Below are 19,740 nucleotides of genomic sequence, written 5' to 3'. Positions count from 1 at the left end.
CTTTCCTGTTGCGGAGCACAGGCTCCGGACGCGCAGGCTCAGCGGCCATGGCTCACGGGCCCAGCCGCTCCGCGGCATGTGGAATCTTCCCGGACCGGGGCACGAACCCGTGTCCCCTGCATCGGCAGGCGGACTCTCAACCACTGCGCCACCAGGGAAACCCCAAATGATGGATTTGTGTGTGTGTGTGTGTGGAGGGGGGTGGTGGTGAAAGGATTAGAATTTTTCCTACAAAATTATTTCATATTTGACTTTTATAAAACAAATCGTAAAATTAATTTTTGCAAAATTATTCTAGAGTGCCACTGATTTCTCCAGAGTCCTCTCTTAATCCTTTGATATTTGAATCATACTCTTTTGAAGGCTCATCTTGTCATTATCCTTGTGGATGTTAATTTCTTCAAAAGTTAACTGGTGGGCTCCCAAAAAAAAAAAAAGTTAACTGGTTTCTATATGGGAAAAGAATCTAAAAAAGAGTAGATATATGTATAAGTATAATTGATTCACTTTGCTGTACGGCAGAAACTAACACAACATTGTAAATCAACTATACTCTAATAAAAATTAATTTTAAAAAAAAGTTAACTGGTTTATCTCTGCCAGATCCCAATTGGTCAAGGGATCTGTGTAGGATTCAGGCAGTTTTCCCCCACTGCTTTCAAAGACTTTCTGTAACCTAGAATCTTTTGTAAGATCTGCAATTTCACTTTGCATCAGAGTCGCAAGGAGGCTAGCCTACTAGCAGTAAGCAGAGAGGTGCTTGATGGGGACTATTGTATTAATGGTCAGTTTCATATTTTGTGGCAACAGCTTTTATTTCCCCACGAGACCTTGTAATTGCAAGACTCAGATAATGAACCCTGATAATGAGGACTCCCATACTGAAGAATCCAGTTGTTTGGTAAATTTAAACCTTCAAATACTACAAATTTCCCCATTAAAGTAAGTTATAACATCAGTCCCCAAAATGCTTTTTTCAGTGCCAGTTCTTTTTGTGTTCACTCACACTTCCTACTGGTTACTTCTGTCACTGGGTTCAAACAATCCATTGCACAACTGCCTAAATAATTCCAGAAGCCTCCTTGACACCATTCATACCTGTCACCTCCACTGATAACACTCTATTCTTCACATCTACCCCGACCCCACCCCCAACATAGCAGCCAAAATGACCACTTCGCCCCTGAATTCACTGAACTCCTTCAGGGGATTCCCATTGCCTTTAGGAAACCTGGCAAACTCTTTGTCGTCCTACAAGGCCCTGCCTAGTCCTCTCTCTCTCTCTCCTTCAGCCTTATCATGTATTTCACCTCCTCTCTATTCTCCAGGCATCGGGACCTTCAGTTTCTTCACATCTCAGGGCCTTCTCATTTGCTGCTGCCTCTGCCTGGAAGGTTCTTCTCTCACCCACCCCTCAGACTAAGAAGCCCCTGAGTCTCCAGACTCCCCATCCCATCCCCCGCTGCGGGACCCCCTCCACTGTTAGTCCTCCATCGTCAACATTGTATGGATTTTTTAAATGGCCCGTCAGTGTCTTGACTTCCTCTGTGATGTAGGGTTATTGAAACAGCCTTGTCAGGTTTACTTAGCATTACACTCTGGAGGCAGATCCATAAATGTGCTGAGTGAATGAATCTGCCTGCATCTTCCCTACTCAAAATTGTATTACAAATAACCTTTCCCATAAAAACCAAAGGAAGGAGCCACAGAAAATTAAGGCCACATTTTACAGATGTATTCTATGGGTGGCTGTCTCATTTTCTTGGCTCTGGAAATCAACTCATGGTATTTTGCAAGACCGAAACAGATATTTTTAGAATTATCCTCTTAAATCTTCCAAAAGAGGGCTCCACACCCTCTCAAGACCTGTCTGTGCCTCTGTTGTACCATCATTCTCACCAGAAGGTCTCTTATCAAATCTCACTCTGTAGCTACAGAGCCATTTCCTCTTATTCTGTCCTCAGTGGAGACAGAACTGCTGGTTGTTATCTTTTGTATTAAAAACTCTCTACATTCCTAGATATATATATACATTTTTTGAAGATGCAACACCTTCAATTCTCCTAAATTTTTTTTAATGCATCCTCCTATCCTTGGCCATCTGTGTGGCTTTCTAGGAACCCTTCCCAGCCATCGATGAGGACTCCAAAAGAGAATACACCACCTTGCCCTCTGAGGGGGTACAGTGACCTCTTCTTCTGAGATTGAAGTCCTTGGCTTCTCTCCAGACCCTTGGATCATCCATTCTGGTGAGAGGGGATGCATGCCCTGCTCTGTGTTCAGCAAGATCACAAGCTCTCCCTGAAGATAAAACTTCACTCGGTTATCCTTGACCAGTGACCTCCAAACAGAATCACTGCTGCTGTTGTAGTTTGGAAGCTTTCTGGAAGCCTCACCAAGTGTGGAAACAGCTTCCTCACTCTCTGGTCCACTTCCAGTAATAACACCCTTGTACGGAGTGCCTACTCCGTGCCAGGTACTGAACTGTGGATGCTTACATGAATCTCACTGAATCCTGGTAACAGCCCAGTGAAGCAGGTATTATTTTCTACAGTTTATAGATCCGAAATTAAGGTTTGAAGAGGATAAGGTATTTGCCCAAGGTCATACAGTTGAGAAGCCAATACATGACAAAGCTGGGATTCAAACTCATGCCCTTTCCACTCTACTCCCCTGTTCCCCGTAACAGAAATGTACGATGCCTTCTTGTTTTCATTCTTCCTGCACATTATACAAATGACTTTCTTAACAGTACACCTGAACCTTCTGTTTGGCTCATGCATACAAAGCCTGACTAGACCCATACAATTGCTCAGAAGTAAAATAATTTGTAGCGATTATTTGTAATGGCTACAAATAATGACTTTTTTTCTTTCTTTCCCCTTATGCCTTCCTCTCTCCCTCTTGTTCTCCCTGTCTCCTCTCTCTCTTTTGCTTTATAGTATCGGCTAGAATCCCCAGTACAATGCCAAGTGGAAGTGATGTTCCACAAATCCTTGCTGTTAGTAATCGTGGAACGTGGATCACCTGTCAAGCATCGAGTCAAATGTAAAGATTCTGCCTACTAAGCAACAATTTTTCATTTTAATGAGTTCCATTCTAAGCATAGGACACTAATATTCTACAGAAAGACTTCTGCAGTGGAGTGAACAAAGATTAGTCCTTGATCTCTCTCACTAGATTCTAAATGAACAAGACTAAGAGAGTTAAGGTTTAATATAAAAGTCCTGCAGTGGAATTAAAGAGGCAAAACAAAACAAAACAAAACAAACCAAACCAAACCAACAACAACCCAACTCACGATAGCAAGAAGGAAGCGTGCGACTATGAAGCTGTAATAATCAAACGTGAATGCCGCTGCTATGCCAAACAAAAATACACCGGTGCTTGTGGCCCACAAGACAAGTCGTCTTCCTGCCCTGAAAAATAAGAATTACACAGAGGAAGGAGCAAGGTGTGGCTGCAATAGTTTAAAACATCCACTCTAATTCATGAAAGATAAGTGCTACCTATATTTTAATAGCTTATGTATCAATATTTGATTGTTGTTACTCATTCATTTATTTTGAGCAAATCATGAGTTAACACATGATTTCTTCAAGAGGCCAGATTTTCAGTGGACTGGCCTCCACCTGAGCTGCTAATGTACACACTCGATCACTCTGGGTGGTCCCCAAAGGACCACCTAACCTGAGATTGGGAGCAAGGAGAGGGAAGATTTGTCCTTTCCCTGTCAGGACCTGCTCTGTGACCTGCTGGATCATTTTCCCTGTTGGGCTGGCTCAGCCCACCAAGGGGAGACAACTCTTACTAAGCCCCTCTAAAAACAGAAGTCTTGCTACATTCTGCTACTAGAATAAGCTGCTTACTTGCCCTATATTTTCATAACTGGGAAGTGCATTTCTTTGCCTAAAAAGCAAACAAATAACAATGATATGCCTGCAGACTTCAAAAAAAAATGAGATGTAATTCACATGCCATAAAATTCAGCCTTTGAAAGTACACAATGCAGTAACTTTTAGTGTATTCACAGAGTTGTGCTACTCTTATTACTATCTAGTTCCAAGGCATTTTCATCACTCCAAAAAGAAACCACACCCAGGAGTCATCATTCCCCATGCTCTGTTCCCTCTAGCCCCTGACAGCCACTAATCTGCTTTCTGTTTTTATAGAGTTGCCTATTCTGGACTCTCTATATAAATGGAGTTGCACAATATATGACCTGGCTTATCTCACTATGCATTATGTTTTCAATCTTCATCCATGTTATAGTCCTTCATTCCTTTTTATGACTAAATAACATTCCATTGCATGGCTAATACCACCTTTTGTTTATCCATTCATCAGTTGATGGACACCTGGATTGTTTCCACTTTTTGGGCTATTATGAATAATGCTGCCATTAATATCTGCGAACAAGATTTTGTGTAAAGTTATGTTTCAATTCTCTTGGATATATACCTAGGGGTGGAATTGCTGGGTCATAAGCTACTTTATGTTTAATTTTCTGAGGAACTGCCAAACTGTTTTCTAGGATGGCTGCCCCAGTTTTACAATCCCACCAATTTCTCCACATCCTTGACAACACTTGCGGTTGCCTGTCTTTTTTATTATAGCCATTCTAGTGAGCAGGGGTTATCCCACTGTGTCATTGATTTACGTTTCCCTAATGATTAATGACGTTGAGCATTTTTATACATGTTTTTTGGCCATGTGTATATATTCTTTGGCAAAATATCTATCTAGATCATCTGTCCATTTTTAAATTGGGTTATTTGTCTTCTTATTGTTGAGTTATGAGTTCTTTATATATTCTAGATACTAGACTATCATTAGATATATGATTTGCAGATATTTTCTCCCTGTGAGATGTCTTCGACAGATAATTGTAAGGCAAAAAAAATACAGTCCTGAGATTCTAACCAACAGGCTTGCCCAGCGCAGCAGAGGGTATGCAAGCAAACTGGAAACTGTCACTTTCATGGCCTCAGCCTTCTCTGCTCCCACATCAATCTGGTAGCCTCCTTGCATCTTGCAGTTCCTCCACTGACAGACTTACCAGAAGGGATTATCTACCTCTTCATCTCCTATTTTGTTCCTCTCCCCACTGACACCCTAACTTCCACACTTCCCAGGAAGACAGTTATGAAGCAGAAGCTTCTTAAACACTGAAACATAACTTCAATCACCAAATAATAACTAGACTCCACTTCTGCTCCAATTTCATTATTCAAATGCCACCTTCTGGAGGGGATGTGTGTGTTGGGGGGAAAGACCTGGGTACTCCTCCCTTTAGGCTTCCACAGTCTTTGCCTCCATTGCTTTTACTTCTAGTATGGCCCTGGACAAAACAAAGCCCTATAATTTTTATTTGGACGTGTTTGTTGGCCCCATTTGACTAGCACACCCTGAAGGCAGGGATTTCTGACCTAAGCAGTTGTTTTTAGTTTCCCAGTACCCAGCACATACCTGTAAAACTCACAACTATGGGGACCAAATAAATAAGTTCATCTCTGGACTTTAGGACAGATATGAAAAGTGTGGTCCATGTCCATATAGAGATGAACTTTGTTTTATTTTAAGAGCTACGTATTCATTTTAATGTGTATTTCTTAAAAATATGGCTGCTATATCACACAATTTCATAGATATTGTTGCTTAGGACCAGACTCTCCTCCTAAAAAGCAAGTCTATTTAAAGAAAAAAAATTCACTACTGAGTGGTTATATGTACCTACTGAGTGGTTATGTGTCCAAGGTACTTTTTCTGTATTAATTTTGCAATAACCCTCTGAGGTGAACGCTATTATTCTCATTGCCAGCTTACACATGAGATTCTGAAACACATGTTAGGCAATTCACCCAGGTCCCACAGCTAATAAATGGCAGAACACAGGCAGACTGTCTTCAGAACCCAACCCCTAAACACTGTGTTATTTTGTGTCTCTAAATAACAGATCAGCAAGGAATTTAGATAGTAGGTATGAAAATGACTACAGTTTTGAACATAATTCCCTGTCCCCTAAGAAAATCAGATAGGAAAATGAACCCTACACAGATGCAACAATACTAAACATTTCATTTTACCTGTCAGAAAGGTAGCCGAAGATCACCGCTCCCAGCAGGACTCCGAGCATAAACGTAGGCTGGATCAGCCTTCCAAACCATTCTCGGTTACACACCAGATCCCACTCAGTCACCACGGTGCTGCGCCACTTGCTCTTGTCATAGATGTAGCCATCCAAGCAAGGGAAACTACTCTTATGGCCGTTATAATCATAGTTCAAACTCGACTTGTCATCCCTCCGGAACCTGTGACAGCTTGTGAGCTCCCAAATCTCACCGTCCTGTAGCTGCACTATGATGTGATCTTCACGGCCTATGGAAAACTGGGTCCAGATGTCCTCCAACCTCCAGCTAGAGATATCTTGGAAAAGAACCTGACTCACATTGCCTGGGGGCCTGCAAGTATGCTGTGGGGACACTGACAAGAACACAGAAGCCAAGTAATGGATACCACAAGAGATGTTCTGGAAGGCACATATAAAATAGAGGAATATCTGGTATCTGCAAAGAGGAAAAAAAAAATCAAGTTATTATATCTGGCCTATGGGCTAAAAAATGACATATGCAAATATGAAAGGTCTCCATTATGCCTTAGCTTGGATAAAGGGATAAACACAGAAATAATTATAGATATGTGTGTATACATAGGTGTATATATATCTGTCAACAGGGCCTAAAAGCAATGATATCCCAATAGCAACAAGCACATCAGTGCCCAGATCTTGGGCTCTAAATATCATTCTCCAATAAAAGGAACAAGGAAAAATGTCTGATTCTAAGACCAGGACAGGGAGAATACAAAATAAGCCTGGAGCATCTTACAGTATCAGAAAGTAAGGAAGTACTCAAAATACAAAAAACGTGGTGGCATGTCAAGGGGACAGAGGAACCAGTATGAAAGAGCTCCCAAAGGGCAAAGCTGAAACAATATGAGCAACAAAATAAATAGCACAGTATAATCCAAAGTATAAAATAAAACATTTTTTAAGAATTCCATGACGTAGTTTTTATTTCCATTTTACAGAGAGGGAAACTGAGGCTCAGGGAAGGCCAGTGACTTGCTCAGAGCACAGAATTAAGAGCTGGGAGATAAATTCAGTCTATCTTAAGCCAAAGCAAGCTCTTTCCAAATGTCAAGCTAGGGCTTCCCTGGTGGCGCAGTGGTTGAGAGTCCGCCTGCCGATGCAGAGGACACGGGTTCGTGCCCCGGTCCGGGAAGATCCCACATGCCGCGGAGCGGCTGGGCCCGTGAGCCATGGCCGCTGAGCCTGCGCGTCCAGAGCCTGTGCTCCGCAATGGGAGAGGCCGCAACAGTGAGAGGCCCGCGTACCGCCCCCCCAACAAAAAAAAAAAAAAAAAAAGTAATGGCACCAAATGTCAAGCTAAAACCTGAGGTAGCACAGTAATGTGAAAGTGCCATTCACCCACTAGCTCCATTAATAAAATTAGTTTCACAACATTTAAAATTATTTGAACTCCACCAGTACACATGCTGATAGCTTTTGAATAAAATGTATTCACAACTATGTCATTTAGAAGGCAAATCAGATCTAGTGAGCACTCGTGTCATTTTTTTTTTTTTAACCTGTTGAAAAATAGCCTGCACTGACAATCCTTTTAATACTTTGGGATATATGATACGATATGATGTCCCATACTATGATGTTTAATTTTACATGTCAACTTGACTGGGCTAAGGGATCCCCAGACAGCTGATAAAACACTATTTCTGGTGTGTCTGTGAGGGTGACTCTGGAGGAAATTAGCATGTGACTGAGTAAAGAAGATCGCCCTCACCGATGGGGTTGGGCATCACACAATCTGTTGAGAGCCTGAGTAGAACAAAAGGTGGAGGAAGGGCGAATTTGATCCCTCTGCTTGAGCTGAGACATCCATCTTCTGCTCTCCAAAGACACTGGCACTCCTGGTTCTTGGGCTTTTGGACTGAGACCAGGACTTACACCATCAGCCTCTTGTTCTCAGGCCTTTGGACTTGGACTGAATTATAGCACTGGGTCTCAAGCTTGCAGACATCACACTGTGGGACTTCTCACCTCCAGGACCACATAAACCAATTCCTATAATAAATCTCCTCCTACCTTTATCTATATCTATCTATCTCTTACTGATTCTGTTTCTCTGGAGAACCCTGACAAATACACCATACTTATATAAGAAAATGACTGAACAAATAAAGAAAAAAGAAAGAAGAAACAAATCTTTCTTACAGTAGAATTCCAACTAATACCTGTAGATATTCCCTCTCTACAGAAAATGGACCTTAATTCCCACTCTTTCCCCCTTGGCTAGACTTAGTGACTCATTTCCAAAGAACATAGTAGGATAAAAGGAAACTTCACAGTGGGGAAATCTGGCAAACACTATCTTAACCGAATGTTGAAGGTTAACATCCTCAGTGATGTTGTATGGATATCACATTCCCCCTCATATGATGTGATGAACAGGTACTTCCCCTCTGTGGCCTTCTTTCCAAAAACCATAACCCCAGTTTAATCATAAGAAAAACAACAGATAATCCCAGATTGGGGGACATTCTACAGGTTGCCTGGTCAATATGCCTAAAGAGGGTCAAGGTCATAAAAAACAAGGAAAGACTGAGAAATTGCCATAGACCAGAGAAGAGTGGGATAACATGACAACTGAATGCAGTGTGGTACCTGGGATTGGATCCTAGAACAAGAAGAGGGCATTCCTGGAAAAACTGATGAAATCTATATAAAGTCTAGAGTTTAGCTAATGGTAATGTACTAATGTCTGTTTCTCAGTTTTGACAATTATCCCATGGTAATATAAAGTGTTAACAATGGGGGAAACTTGGTGAGGGTCACACAGGGACACTCCTTATTCTCTTTGCACCTAATTTGTAACTCTAAAATTATCCAAAAATTAAAGGTTTATTCAAAATTTTAAAAGTAAATGTAGGGTCTCCAAATTTACAGACTGAAACCAACAGTGACCTGAAATTTACTGGTCAATCTTTGCTTAGCAAATTACTCATGTAAATAAAGTGGAAAGCTAATCTTACTTAAGAAAAGAGTTCAGATTTACTAATTCCTTTTTTAAAATCAAGCACCTAAGCATCTCTACTACACTAAAAGATGTTAGACTAATGGGTATTACCATCTGCCCTTGAGAGTAATTTTTATTCTTTACTTCCCTGGAGTAACAAGTACTCAACATCATAAAGATCAACTCTCCCAAAGTTAATGTACAAGTTTAGTCTGTAACAGGAAAACACTGGAAATTTAAATGTCTTCCAGCAGGAGATTAGTTATATAAATTAAGGTAAAAGTTATAAATGCTTCCTGGGAGATGCCAGAGGAAAAGGGCAGCATGGAGTCTTTCACTAAAGGCAATCTCCTGGTGTCTAGAACAGAGGGAGAATCACCCTGTCCAGATCATTACAGAGTGGACTCTGTGGTGGGCCAGTGTCTAACTGCCAGACACCGAGGCAATGAAGACTTGGGCACCAGATCCTCTTGCAACCAAATCCTGTTTGGGACCTAAGAGGCATCGTATAATAACAATCCTATATGAATATGACTGAGAATGTAACATACATCATTGTTGTAAGTCTTTGACTCCTCCCCACCCCACAAATTCCAACACTGCAAACTACAACACAGCCCCCACAAACAGCACACAGATTTTGTTTACCTGCCTGCCCCTGAAGGCGTTTGGGTTTGGTTCCTAAGTAGTCTCATCACCTGGAGCAGCTCCACTGCTGAAAAGCTCACATTTTGCTCTCTGACCACGGCCTCCCATCCTCCCAGCTTCCCCTGTCCCTCCCACTCACCCCACCTCCTGCACCATCCAGGGCTCCAGTCTTTGAATCCCACCAGCTTCTCTAGTTTGTCACCACCTTCCTGGCCTCAGGTCCTTCCCCAGCCAACCTGAACCCCACAGTTGTCGCTAGAGTTCTCTACAGAGTCACACAAGTGTTCTATTCTCATTCTCCATTCACACACAGTCCCTGCAGCAGAGCACCTACCCTGGCAGGCCTCTGAAGCTAGGATTTGTCTTCTCTGCCCCACCCTCAGGAGGCCTGAGGTGGGATCCAGGACTCTATACAAGCTTAAAAAGCTTCCCAGGAGAGGGGCTTCCCTTGTGGCACAGTGGTTAAGAATCTGCCTGCCAAGGCAGGGGACACAGGTTCGAGCCCTGGTCTGGGAAGATCCCACATGCCGCAGAGCAACTAAGCCCATGCGCCACAACTACTGAGTCTGTGCTCTAGAGCCCGCAAGCCACAACTACTGAGCCCACATGTCACAACTACTGAAGCCCGCACGCCCTAGAGCCCGTGCTCCGCGACAAGAGAAGCCACCGCAACGAGAAGCCCACGCACCACAAGGAGAGTAGCCCCCGCTCGCCGCAGCTAGAGAAAGCCCGCACGCAGCAACAAAGACCCAACACAGCCATAAATAAGTAAATAAATAAATAAATAAGCAAGCAAGCAAGCTTCCCGCTCCGAAAAATCGAATTCCCTGGTTTAACCGTATGCTGACACAACGTTTTACATTCAAAATACTTAACAATTGCTGTGGAGTCACTGGAAGTCTCATAAACAACTTGCGAGGGTGTAATTTATTACAACCACTTTGCAAAACTGTTTGGCAGCTGACCACATGCACACTCAGGTAACAGAGCAATTCCTTTCCTAGGAAAATACCCAATGAAATGTGTACATGAGCTCCCAAAAGTCATATACAAGAAAGACTATTCATAATAAACCCAACCTGGAGACAATCCAAATATCTGTTGACAGTAAATGAATAAAATGTGGAATATTCATGCCATGACATACTACACAGCAATGAAAATCAACAAACTACTGTGACATACGATATGGGTGAATCTCACAAACACAGTGTTGAGCAAAAGAAGCCAGACAGAGAGTACGTGATTTTTTACTCCAATTATACAAAGTTTAGAATCAGGCAAAACTAACCTATGGTGTTAGATGTGAGGATAGTAGTGAGTTTGGGGGAGAGAAAGGGGGCATGAGAAGGGGTGATCTGGGGTGGTAACACGTATGTGTTCATTTTATGATGATTCATCAAGTTGTAGATTAGGGTACACACTTTTCTGTATATACATAATGCATCAATTTAGAAGTCTTATATTTGCAAGACCCAGGGAGAGGAAAAAGTATTCAGCAATGCCCCTGCTGAGGTGTGATTGGAATGGCTGCCAAGGCACACCCAATCTGTCCACATGGTGCCTATCGTCTAGACTGCAGCCCTGGTTGGCCACCCAATCCATACTGACAAGAAGATGTCTTCTAGAGGGGTGGGAGGGAGATGCAAGAGGGAGGGAATATGGGGATATAAGTATACGTATAGCTGATACACTTTGTTACACAGCAGAAACTAACACAACAGTGTAAAGCAATTATACTCCAATAACGATGTTTAAAAAAAAAAGACTGGCACTTCTAAATTTTAAAAATTTATGTATATCTATTATGACAACAAAAGGGGTATAATTTGTGCCATGGAGAACTTTAGTGGTGCAAGATTCTAACAGCAGCATACACCCACCACCTCCATGTTAGCTGTTTTTTCTTTTCAATGTGACTTGCAGGAATAAACTATGGTCCAACATTCAAAAAAAAAGATATATATAGGAAGTTATAGACATATACATTACGAGCATTTCTGTTTTATAGCTATTCAAAAACAATGATTACAATGATAATAGTGTCAAATTGGGTCCATCAAGCCTCTATCATTAATGTACCAATGTAATACCACTTATTGGCTTCTTCTGAAATAAAACTAGTAAAGAAAATTAAAAACAAAAACAAAAACAAGAAGGTGTCTTACCTGAACAATACATATTTACCCAAACGCCTGTTGGATGTCTCGACCTGGAATTCCCACAATGAATTTGCGTTAAGAGTCTCCAATGGATCTCAGTACCTAAGTCCCAAGCCTGCCCCACCTGGAGTGTAACTGCTTCTGAGTTTAGGGCACCACCGTCCACACAAACCAGAAATATGGGGTAGGGGCAGCGCATGGGGGACTCTCATGGTCCTTCCCACTTCTCCTTCATGCCTTAGGGCCTGGAGGTCCCATCAATTCCACCGGTTAAAACTATCCTATCCTACCTGCTCACACTGCCCCTGCTCTGGTCCAGACCCTCATTATCTCCCACCAGGGCTCTTACCTGGGTCTTCTCTGATCTCTTTGCCCCAACTCCTGCCCCTCCAATGAACCTTCCATTCTTCATAGTGATCCTAATACCCAAACTGCTTAGCACGACATCAAAAATATTCTTGTGGATGACTGTAAGTGTACCCCTCACTGGCCTTCTCTCACCCTCATACTTTATACTCCATAAATAATAAACCACCTGGCAGTCCCCAAACAAACCATGCTAGTTCATATAATTATACTTTCTGTGTGCTGAGAAGGTCTTGACCGCTCTTTCAATTTGAATTTCCCTTTCCCTGTTACAAGGATAACTTCCTGAAAAAAACAAAACCCTACTTCCTTAGGTGTCTAGCATTCTAACATATCACTTTGTCCCTTATAAAGATTGTTGTCCATCAGGTGTCCCCCCCAGCCGAAGGCCCCTTCAGAAAAACAGACTTAGAGACTCCACGCTTCCACTACAGGTGGCTCAGGTTCCATTCCTTGTCAGGGAACTAAGATCCTACAATGCCGTGTGGTGTGGGCAAAATAAATTTTTTTTAATTAAAAAAAAAAAAAAGAACAACAGAGACACAACATATCACTGTGCCCACAGCTGGAGAGAAACACTAATGGAAAAAGAGTCATACAGACACAATAGACAGGAAACCCAGAGGCAAGGAAAAGCAAAGATGATCAGAACCCCCAGGAAACAGACTCATGCTATCTGCGTGACAGGTGAAGAAGATTACTTTTGGTCCTAGATTTATATCATTCTGTATAATGAAGCATAACTAGTGTCATCCCATTGTGGTTAAGAGCATGGATCCAGAGCCAGACTGCCACGGTTTGAATGTTGTCTCTGGTTACTTACCATCTGGGTCTTTGGGCAAGATCGTTACCCTTTCTGAGCCTCAGTTTCCTCACGTGAAAAATGGGTTGTTGTGGGAATGTAAAGAGTTTAATACATGGAAAGCACTATGGCATACTGTAGCTGCATAAAAGTGCTAGTTATTATGATGTTCATAAGGTGAAGTCAAAAAAGAACCTAAGGGACTTCCCTGGTGGTGCAGTGGTTAAGAATCCACCTGCCAATGCAGGAGACAAGATTTCGATCCCTGGTGCGGGAAGATCCCATATGCCGCAGAGCGACTAAGCCCATGCACCACAACTACTGCGTCTGTGCTCTAGAGCCCGCGAGCCCCAGCTACTGAGCCCACATACCACAACTACTGAGCCTGTGCTCTAGAGCCCAGGAGCCACAACTACTGAGCCCTCATGCCACAACTACTGAGCCTGCACCACAACTACTGAAGCCCATGCACCTAGAGCCCACGCTCTGCAACAAGAGAAGCCACTGCAATGAAAAGCCCACGCACCCCGACAAAGAGTAGCCCCCGCTCACCACAACTAGAGAAAGCCCGTGTGCAGCAACGAAGACCCAACGCAGCCAAAATTAAAAAAAAAACCTAAAAGGTTCATATATTGGGGGGAAAAAACACCAGTACCTATATCCATAGATTAAGTCAGCCACAAGGCTCAACATTCCAACTCTGAAATTTTAAACCATCTCTCGCTTTATCCCAAGATAACTCAAAGATCCAGGTTCTTAGATCCCCCAACACAGATGCCTGAATCTTGGTTTCCTCAACTCCCTCTAGCATGGGACTTAAGCCATGAAGTTTCTGTCACTTCAATATGGCTTCAGGACAAGTCCTGGAAACCTAATTCTTCTTAGGTGTCCCGCTTTCCTCTCTTAAAGGTGATTAGGATAGTGCTTCCTCACCTTAGAAATGACTATTGAGAAATGAGAAATAATTAGGGTTTTTTGCTTAACACTTTCACTAGGTTTCCTTAAGACTAATAATAATAATAATACACAATAAACTCTCTACTTATAAACAATAAAGAGACCAATTAGAGCAAATGCCAGAGAAAATATGGGTACTGTGATATGCTCACACTATTTTCACCTTTTGCTGTAAGCATTGACTTGTTACCCTTTTCCTTCCTACAAGGAGCTTTCACAATCTACCCTTCCCACCAGGATGGGGACTAAGGTAATAATAATAGCCATGATTTATTGAGAACTTACTGAATAATAAGACTTTTGCATACATTATTGTGGCTGGCTAAGAGATGTCTCTCAAAATCCATTCTCCCCTTCTCCCACCATGGTGAGCCACGTTTGACCATGTGGGTGAAGACATGGAGCAGCTGCCCCCGGTGCTGTGGATGGTGGAGCTGCCTCACCCACTTGGGTCCCTGGACAACCCCATGGAGCACAACCTTCCCTGCACAGTTACCAGAGAGGAACAAACTCCAACTGAGGGATCTTTTTGTTATAGCACCTAAGTATCTTAGTTAATCCCTAAAATACATGGGGAAAGAATGGTATTAGTAACTACTACCTCATAGGGTTACTGTGAGGATGAAATGAGAGGCTGAAGGGTGGAGTCCTTAAAATAAACATTTGTAGTACTATTATTACCCCCATTTTACAGATGAGGAAGTGGTAAGTCAAATGTCCAAGACCATACAGTTCATAATTGGTAAGTCAGGATCGGAACTCAGACATCCATCCCCAGAGCTGATTTTGTAATCTCCATGCTATTCTGCTTCAAGGAGGATAAGATGAGATAATATTGGGCGAGGGGTCATACAGTGTGCAGATCAGAGGTTTGGAGCTCAGTCTGAATCCTGGCCTGCCACTCACTGCTAACGTGATCCTGGGAATACATGAAGGACCTGGCTGAGTCCCAGGGTTGTGCTCAGGAGAGCACCACGGTTGACAGCATGGACTGTGAAGGCCAGTGGACGTCCACTTCTGCTCTGCTACCAACAGATTTGTGATTTAGGTGCGAGGCCTGGTTTTCTCATGTGTAAAATGAGTGATGCCACCGATATCATGGGACTGTAGTGAAGGTTAAAGAAGGTAACATGTACAAAGAACTTATGACAGAGCCAGGCACAACTCAGCATTCAATAATGCAGGTATCAGGAGGAAGCAGGGGAGAGCTGGGACCTCCTGCCCCTCCTCTGCCTGCTCCACCACTTCTTTTTTGCGGACACTGAGAATCATAACCAACATTTGTGCAACTTTCCACCCTGGAGAACAGCACATCATCATCTCTTCACCACAAGCCTGGGATGGAGCTAAAGGCAGGAATGATTATAATTCTCACTTGGCAGATAGGAAACTGAGGCACAGTATTCCCATGGTCACGTTCGCGGTGAGTGGAAGGCCAGGATTCAGACTGAGCTCCCAACGTCTGATCCGCACGCTGTACGGCCCCTCACCCAGCGACCTCTCCTCCCAAAACGTTCCAGGTCAGACAGAGAAGTGTTTTCTCCATGAATGAATGAATGAATACACTTTAAATTTTTTAAATTAATTTGACAAATGAAAAGAGGGTGACAATCGTACAAAGGTTAAACCTAGGTCCCACCTTGCCGTAGCTTTGGGTCCTTGACCCACAGACTGAGGGACCTGTGGGTCCCTCAGTTTCCCAATCATTAAGATAAGGATTCACCCCCTTTGCAAGATTCCGTGGGCATCAAACAAAGCACTATGTAGCTGGCACATATTAGGTTTCTATAAACGGAAAAAAAAACAAAACAAAACAACACCCGCTAACGGTTGTTTCTGGAGCAATTCAATACCTGCCAGGCACTGAGGGAGACTCTACCGCGGGGCGGGGCGGGGCGCGGCAGCAGTCGTCTGGGGAAGTGAAAGAGGAGCCCGTTTGGCCGATTAGAGAAATGAGCCGCCAAGAACAGGCATTCCTCTACTCCTGTGAGCTGGCTTTCCAGCCGGGGCTCCGGACGCCGGCACTCGCAGACGGCGCGCCCCAGGTTCCACCTGCCAAGCGGTAGGCGCGCCGGACGAGCCCTGCACCCACCACTCCCGAAGCGAGCCCCAGCGCGCCCTGCTTGCTCTGGGGAGGTGCCGCCGCCAGAGTTCGAGAGGATGAGCCCAGCCAGGGCCAGGAGTCAGGACGCAGGCCTCCGACTTCTCTGGGAAAGGAGGGATGGAAATGTTTTCGGATCGCGAGCTCAGCGCGAGAACCCCGTCGCAACGTGAAGAAACAGACCCCACCGGCGCCTTCCCCCCACTCGGCTCCCGCTCCACCCCCCCGGCACCGTCCTCCCTCCTCACCCCCACTCCAACTCCCTACCTGCCAAAGTGCCCCACGCTGTCAAAAATCAGCTCCAAGTTGCCGGACCCCACGCTGCCGCACCCCATGCTGCCGCCGTGCCCCGCGCTCCTAAGCCGGACGCACGAGGCTCGCCTAGAGCCGGGGGCTGCGGGCACAGCGCCCAGCCCAGCCCAGCCCAACCCAACCCGGCCCCCGCCCGCCGCGCCTCGGCCCGCCCCGGCTTCTGCGTCCCCCGCGCGTCAAAGTGCTCGAGCCGCGCGCGGGGCCAGGCTTTGTTCCTCTCTCTTCCCATCGAGCGAGTCCCCGCCGCCGCCGCCGCCGCCTCTTTCGCAGTGCGCTGTGCTCCCGGAGCCCGCAGTAGCACGGTGCGCCCCTCCCCGCCGCCCCATCAGACCCTGGACACTCACCACGTCCGTTTGGGTCGCCGCTCGAAGGAAGCGCCGGTGCCTGGGTAAAGGTTGTCGCCCGACAGCCCAAGGCGGGAATGCGGAGGCCGGGGTTCGGTCTGGAGCCGCGCGCCTTACAACCGTGGCTCTCAAACTTGTGCTTGAGTCTACCCCAGCACTTGGTTTTATATGCACATTTCTGGACTCCACTCTTGGGCACAAATATCGCTTTCTCAGAGAAGTCCACCCTTTTGAGGGCCAGGACAGGGATGTACAAGAGCAGGGCATAGAGAATGGATTCTGATGACCCTGAAAAGTGACAGGATCTTGCAGAGCTGTGTGAAATATCTTATGTTAACCAAAGGACAAAGGGAACTCCCTGGGTAGAAACTTAAGCAGAATAGTGAAAATAGCAAACTTGTACTTGAAGAGGATTTGAAAAAGAGGAAAGCGCATCTCCCAAAGTACTTCCCTTACCTACTTGTCACAAAGCCTGAAATAACACCATTAATGATTTATTTATTTTTGCTATGAATAATTCTATTTTCTTTTGAAATGCAAATGCTCCTGGAATGATTAATCCATTAAGTAATAAACAATTTGGAATGGATTTTTGTTAATTAGGTAGATTCTTACTAACTAGAAAGTCTTAAGGTTGGAAATGCTGGGGAGGTACACGTGGTGGGGGGAGGGCGGAGATACGGGGAAAGTTGAACTTTTATCTCCTATTCTAATTACACCAAATAGAAATGGCACAACATAGATAAAATGGACAAATTCCCTGAAAGACACAAACTACCAACACCCACTCAAGAAAAAAACAGATAACCAGAATAGCCCTATATCTATTAAAGAAATTGAATGTGTAGTTAAAAACCTTCCTGCAAAGAAAACCCCAGGCCCAAACATTTAAGGAAGAAATAATACTGATTCTGTACATAGCACTTCAAGAAAACTGAAGAGTAGGGAATACCTCCCAGCTCATTCTATGGGCCAGTATTATCCTGATACCAGAACCAGGCAAGGACATAAGAAAACCACAGACCAGTATACCCCATGAAGATAGACATAAAAAATTCTTAACAAAAGTTTAGCAAATTGAATGCATCTTTATATAAAAAGGACAATACATCATGACCAAGTAAGGGTTATCCCAAGAAAGCAAGAGTGGTTTAACGTCTGAAAATCAATCAATAAAATTCACTATACTAACAAACTAAGAAAGAAAAACCATATGATTCTCAATAGATGCAAAAAAAAAAGCATTTGACAAAAAACCTAACATCCCTTCATAATAAAGACACTCAACAAACTAGGAATAGAAGGTATTATGATCTGTTTCTGCCCGTAGAACACTTCTGACATGAAATGTGTGGGTTTTTGCTCATACCAACAACCAGTTCTCCAACTCTCCAAATACCAGCTGGGTTACCTAAATGTAATTCAAATCTGACACTAACTATTGGAGTTAGTATCAGATCCCACAAGTTGAGGGCTCAGTCCCACAATACTGTCCCCTATTTCAGATGCCAATCACAAGTCCGAGGCTTCCAGTAATTCTGATAAACTGACAAAAATCAGGGTTCCCACTACCCCCTCCTCAGGTTCAATAATTTGCCAGAACAGCTCATAGAATTCAGGAAAACACTTTACTTACATTTACCTGTTTATTATAAAAGGTATTATAAAGGCTACAGATGAACAGCCAGATGGAGAGATACATAGGGCGAGGTACGGAGGAAGGAGCACGGAAGGCACGCCACCTTTCCAGCACCCCATATGTTCACCAACCCAGAAGCTCTCTCAGTCTCAATGGAGGTTACATTGCACAGGCATGGTTGATTAAATCATTGGCCATTGGTGATTAACTTGCACTCCAGCCCCTCTCCCTTCCTGGGAGGTCAGAAAGTAGGGCTGAAAGTTCCAACTCTCTAATGCCTGTCTTGGTCTTTCTAGAAACAAGCCCCCATTTTTAAGTTACCTAGGGGCTTCCAGCCACCTGTCATCTTATTACCATACCAGAAAGACACCTTTATCACTCTAGAGATTCTAAGGGTCTTAGAAGCTCTTGTGTCAAGAACTGGGAATTAAGACCAAATATGATAACAATAGATCCTCCTATCACCCCTATCACTCAGGAACTTATAAGGGCTTTAGGAGCTCTGTGTCAGGAACTGAGAATTAAGATGGAATATGTATTTCTTATTATATCACAATATCACAGAAGGGAATTTCCTCTATCTGGTAAAAGCCATCAACAAAAAACTCATAGCTAATAGCATACTTAATGTCTGAAAGACTGAACGCTTTCTCCCTAAGATCAGGAATAAAATAAGGATGTCCACTCTCACTGCCACTGTATTGTACTGGGGGTTCAGGCAAGAAAAGAGAAAAAGAAAAAGTTCTCCAGATTGGAAAGAAAGAAGTAAAACTGTCTGTATTCACAGATGATATGATAATCTATGTAGACAATCTGATGGAGTTTACAAAAAAAAACCAAAACAACCTATTAGAATAAGTAACTTTGGCAAAGTTGCATGATAACAAGATAAATATACAACAAATTAATTGTATGTCTATATGCTAGCAATGAACAACTGGAAATTGAAATTTAAAAAAGCATTTTAATAGCACTGAAAATATAAATATTTAGGGATAAATCTAACCAAAAAATGTGTAAGATATATCACTAAAATCTAGGTATGTGCATGTATTCTGCAACTTGATTTTTCCTCTGAATATTTGTTTGTGAAATTCATGCATATTAATATGTGTAGCTCTAGTTCATTTCTTTTTCATTGTTATTTAGTACTCCATTGTTCCGACAAACCACAATTTACTTAACCATTTTCTAATTGATGGACATGCAGATTGTATTCAGATTTTTACTACAGCAATACTGCTATAAAGAGTCCCTATGTACATATATTAGAGTTTTTCTAAGGTATATACCTAGGAATGGAGTTGCTGTGTT

General features: G+C 43.3%; 1 protein-coding gene across 2 annotated transcripts in view; it reads right to left on the bottom strand.

Annotated features, from left to right (window-relative positions):
* The window catches only part of SLC22A16 (solute carrier family 22 member 16), a 33,835-nt gene extending 17,312 nt beyond the window's left edge, over positions 1-16,523 (bottom strand). The window contains exons 1-3 of one of the 2 annotated variants that reach the window (XM_007117958.2): positions 16,399-16,523; positions 6,087-6,566; positions 3,302-3,419 (exon numbers count right to left, since the gene is read on the bottom strand). In XM_007117958.2, coding sequence (XP_007118020.1) covers positions 3,302-3,419; positions 6,087-6,566; positions 16,399-16,466 — 666 coding nt within the window. In that variant the 5' untranslated portion in view covers positions 16,467-16,523. The remainder of the gene's footprint in view (positions 1-3,301; positions 3,420-6,086; positions 6,567-16,398) is intronic. The other variant, XM_028494546.2, reaches the window with a different exon arrangement.
* Between the last annotated feature and the right edge of the window lie 3,217 nt (positions 16,524-19,740).

This window comes from Physeter macrocephalus, chromosome 10, assembly GCF_002837175.3.
Source record: "Physeter macrocephalus isolate SW-GA chromosome 10, ASM283717v5, whole genome shotgun sequence".
Lineage (NCBI taxonomy): Eukaryota > Metazoa > Chordata > Mammalia > Artiodactyla > Physeteridae > Physeter > Physeter macrocephalus.
Note: the sequence above shows the minus strand (reverse complement) of the source record. Positions and strands in the feature narration are given on the sequence as shown.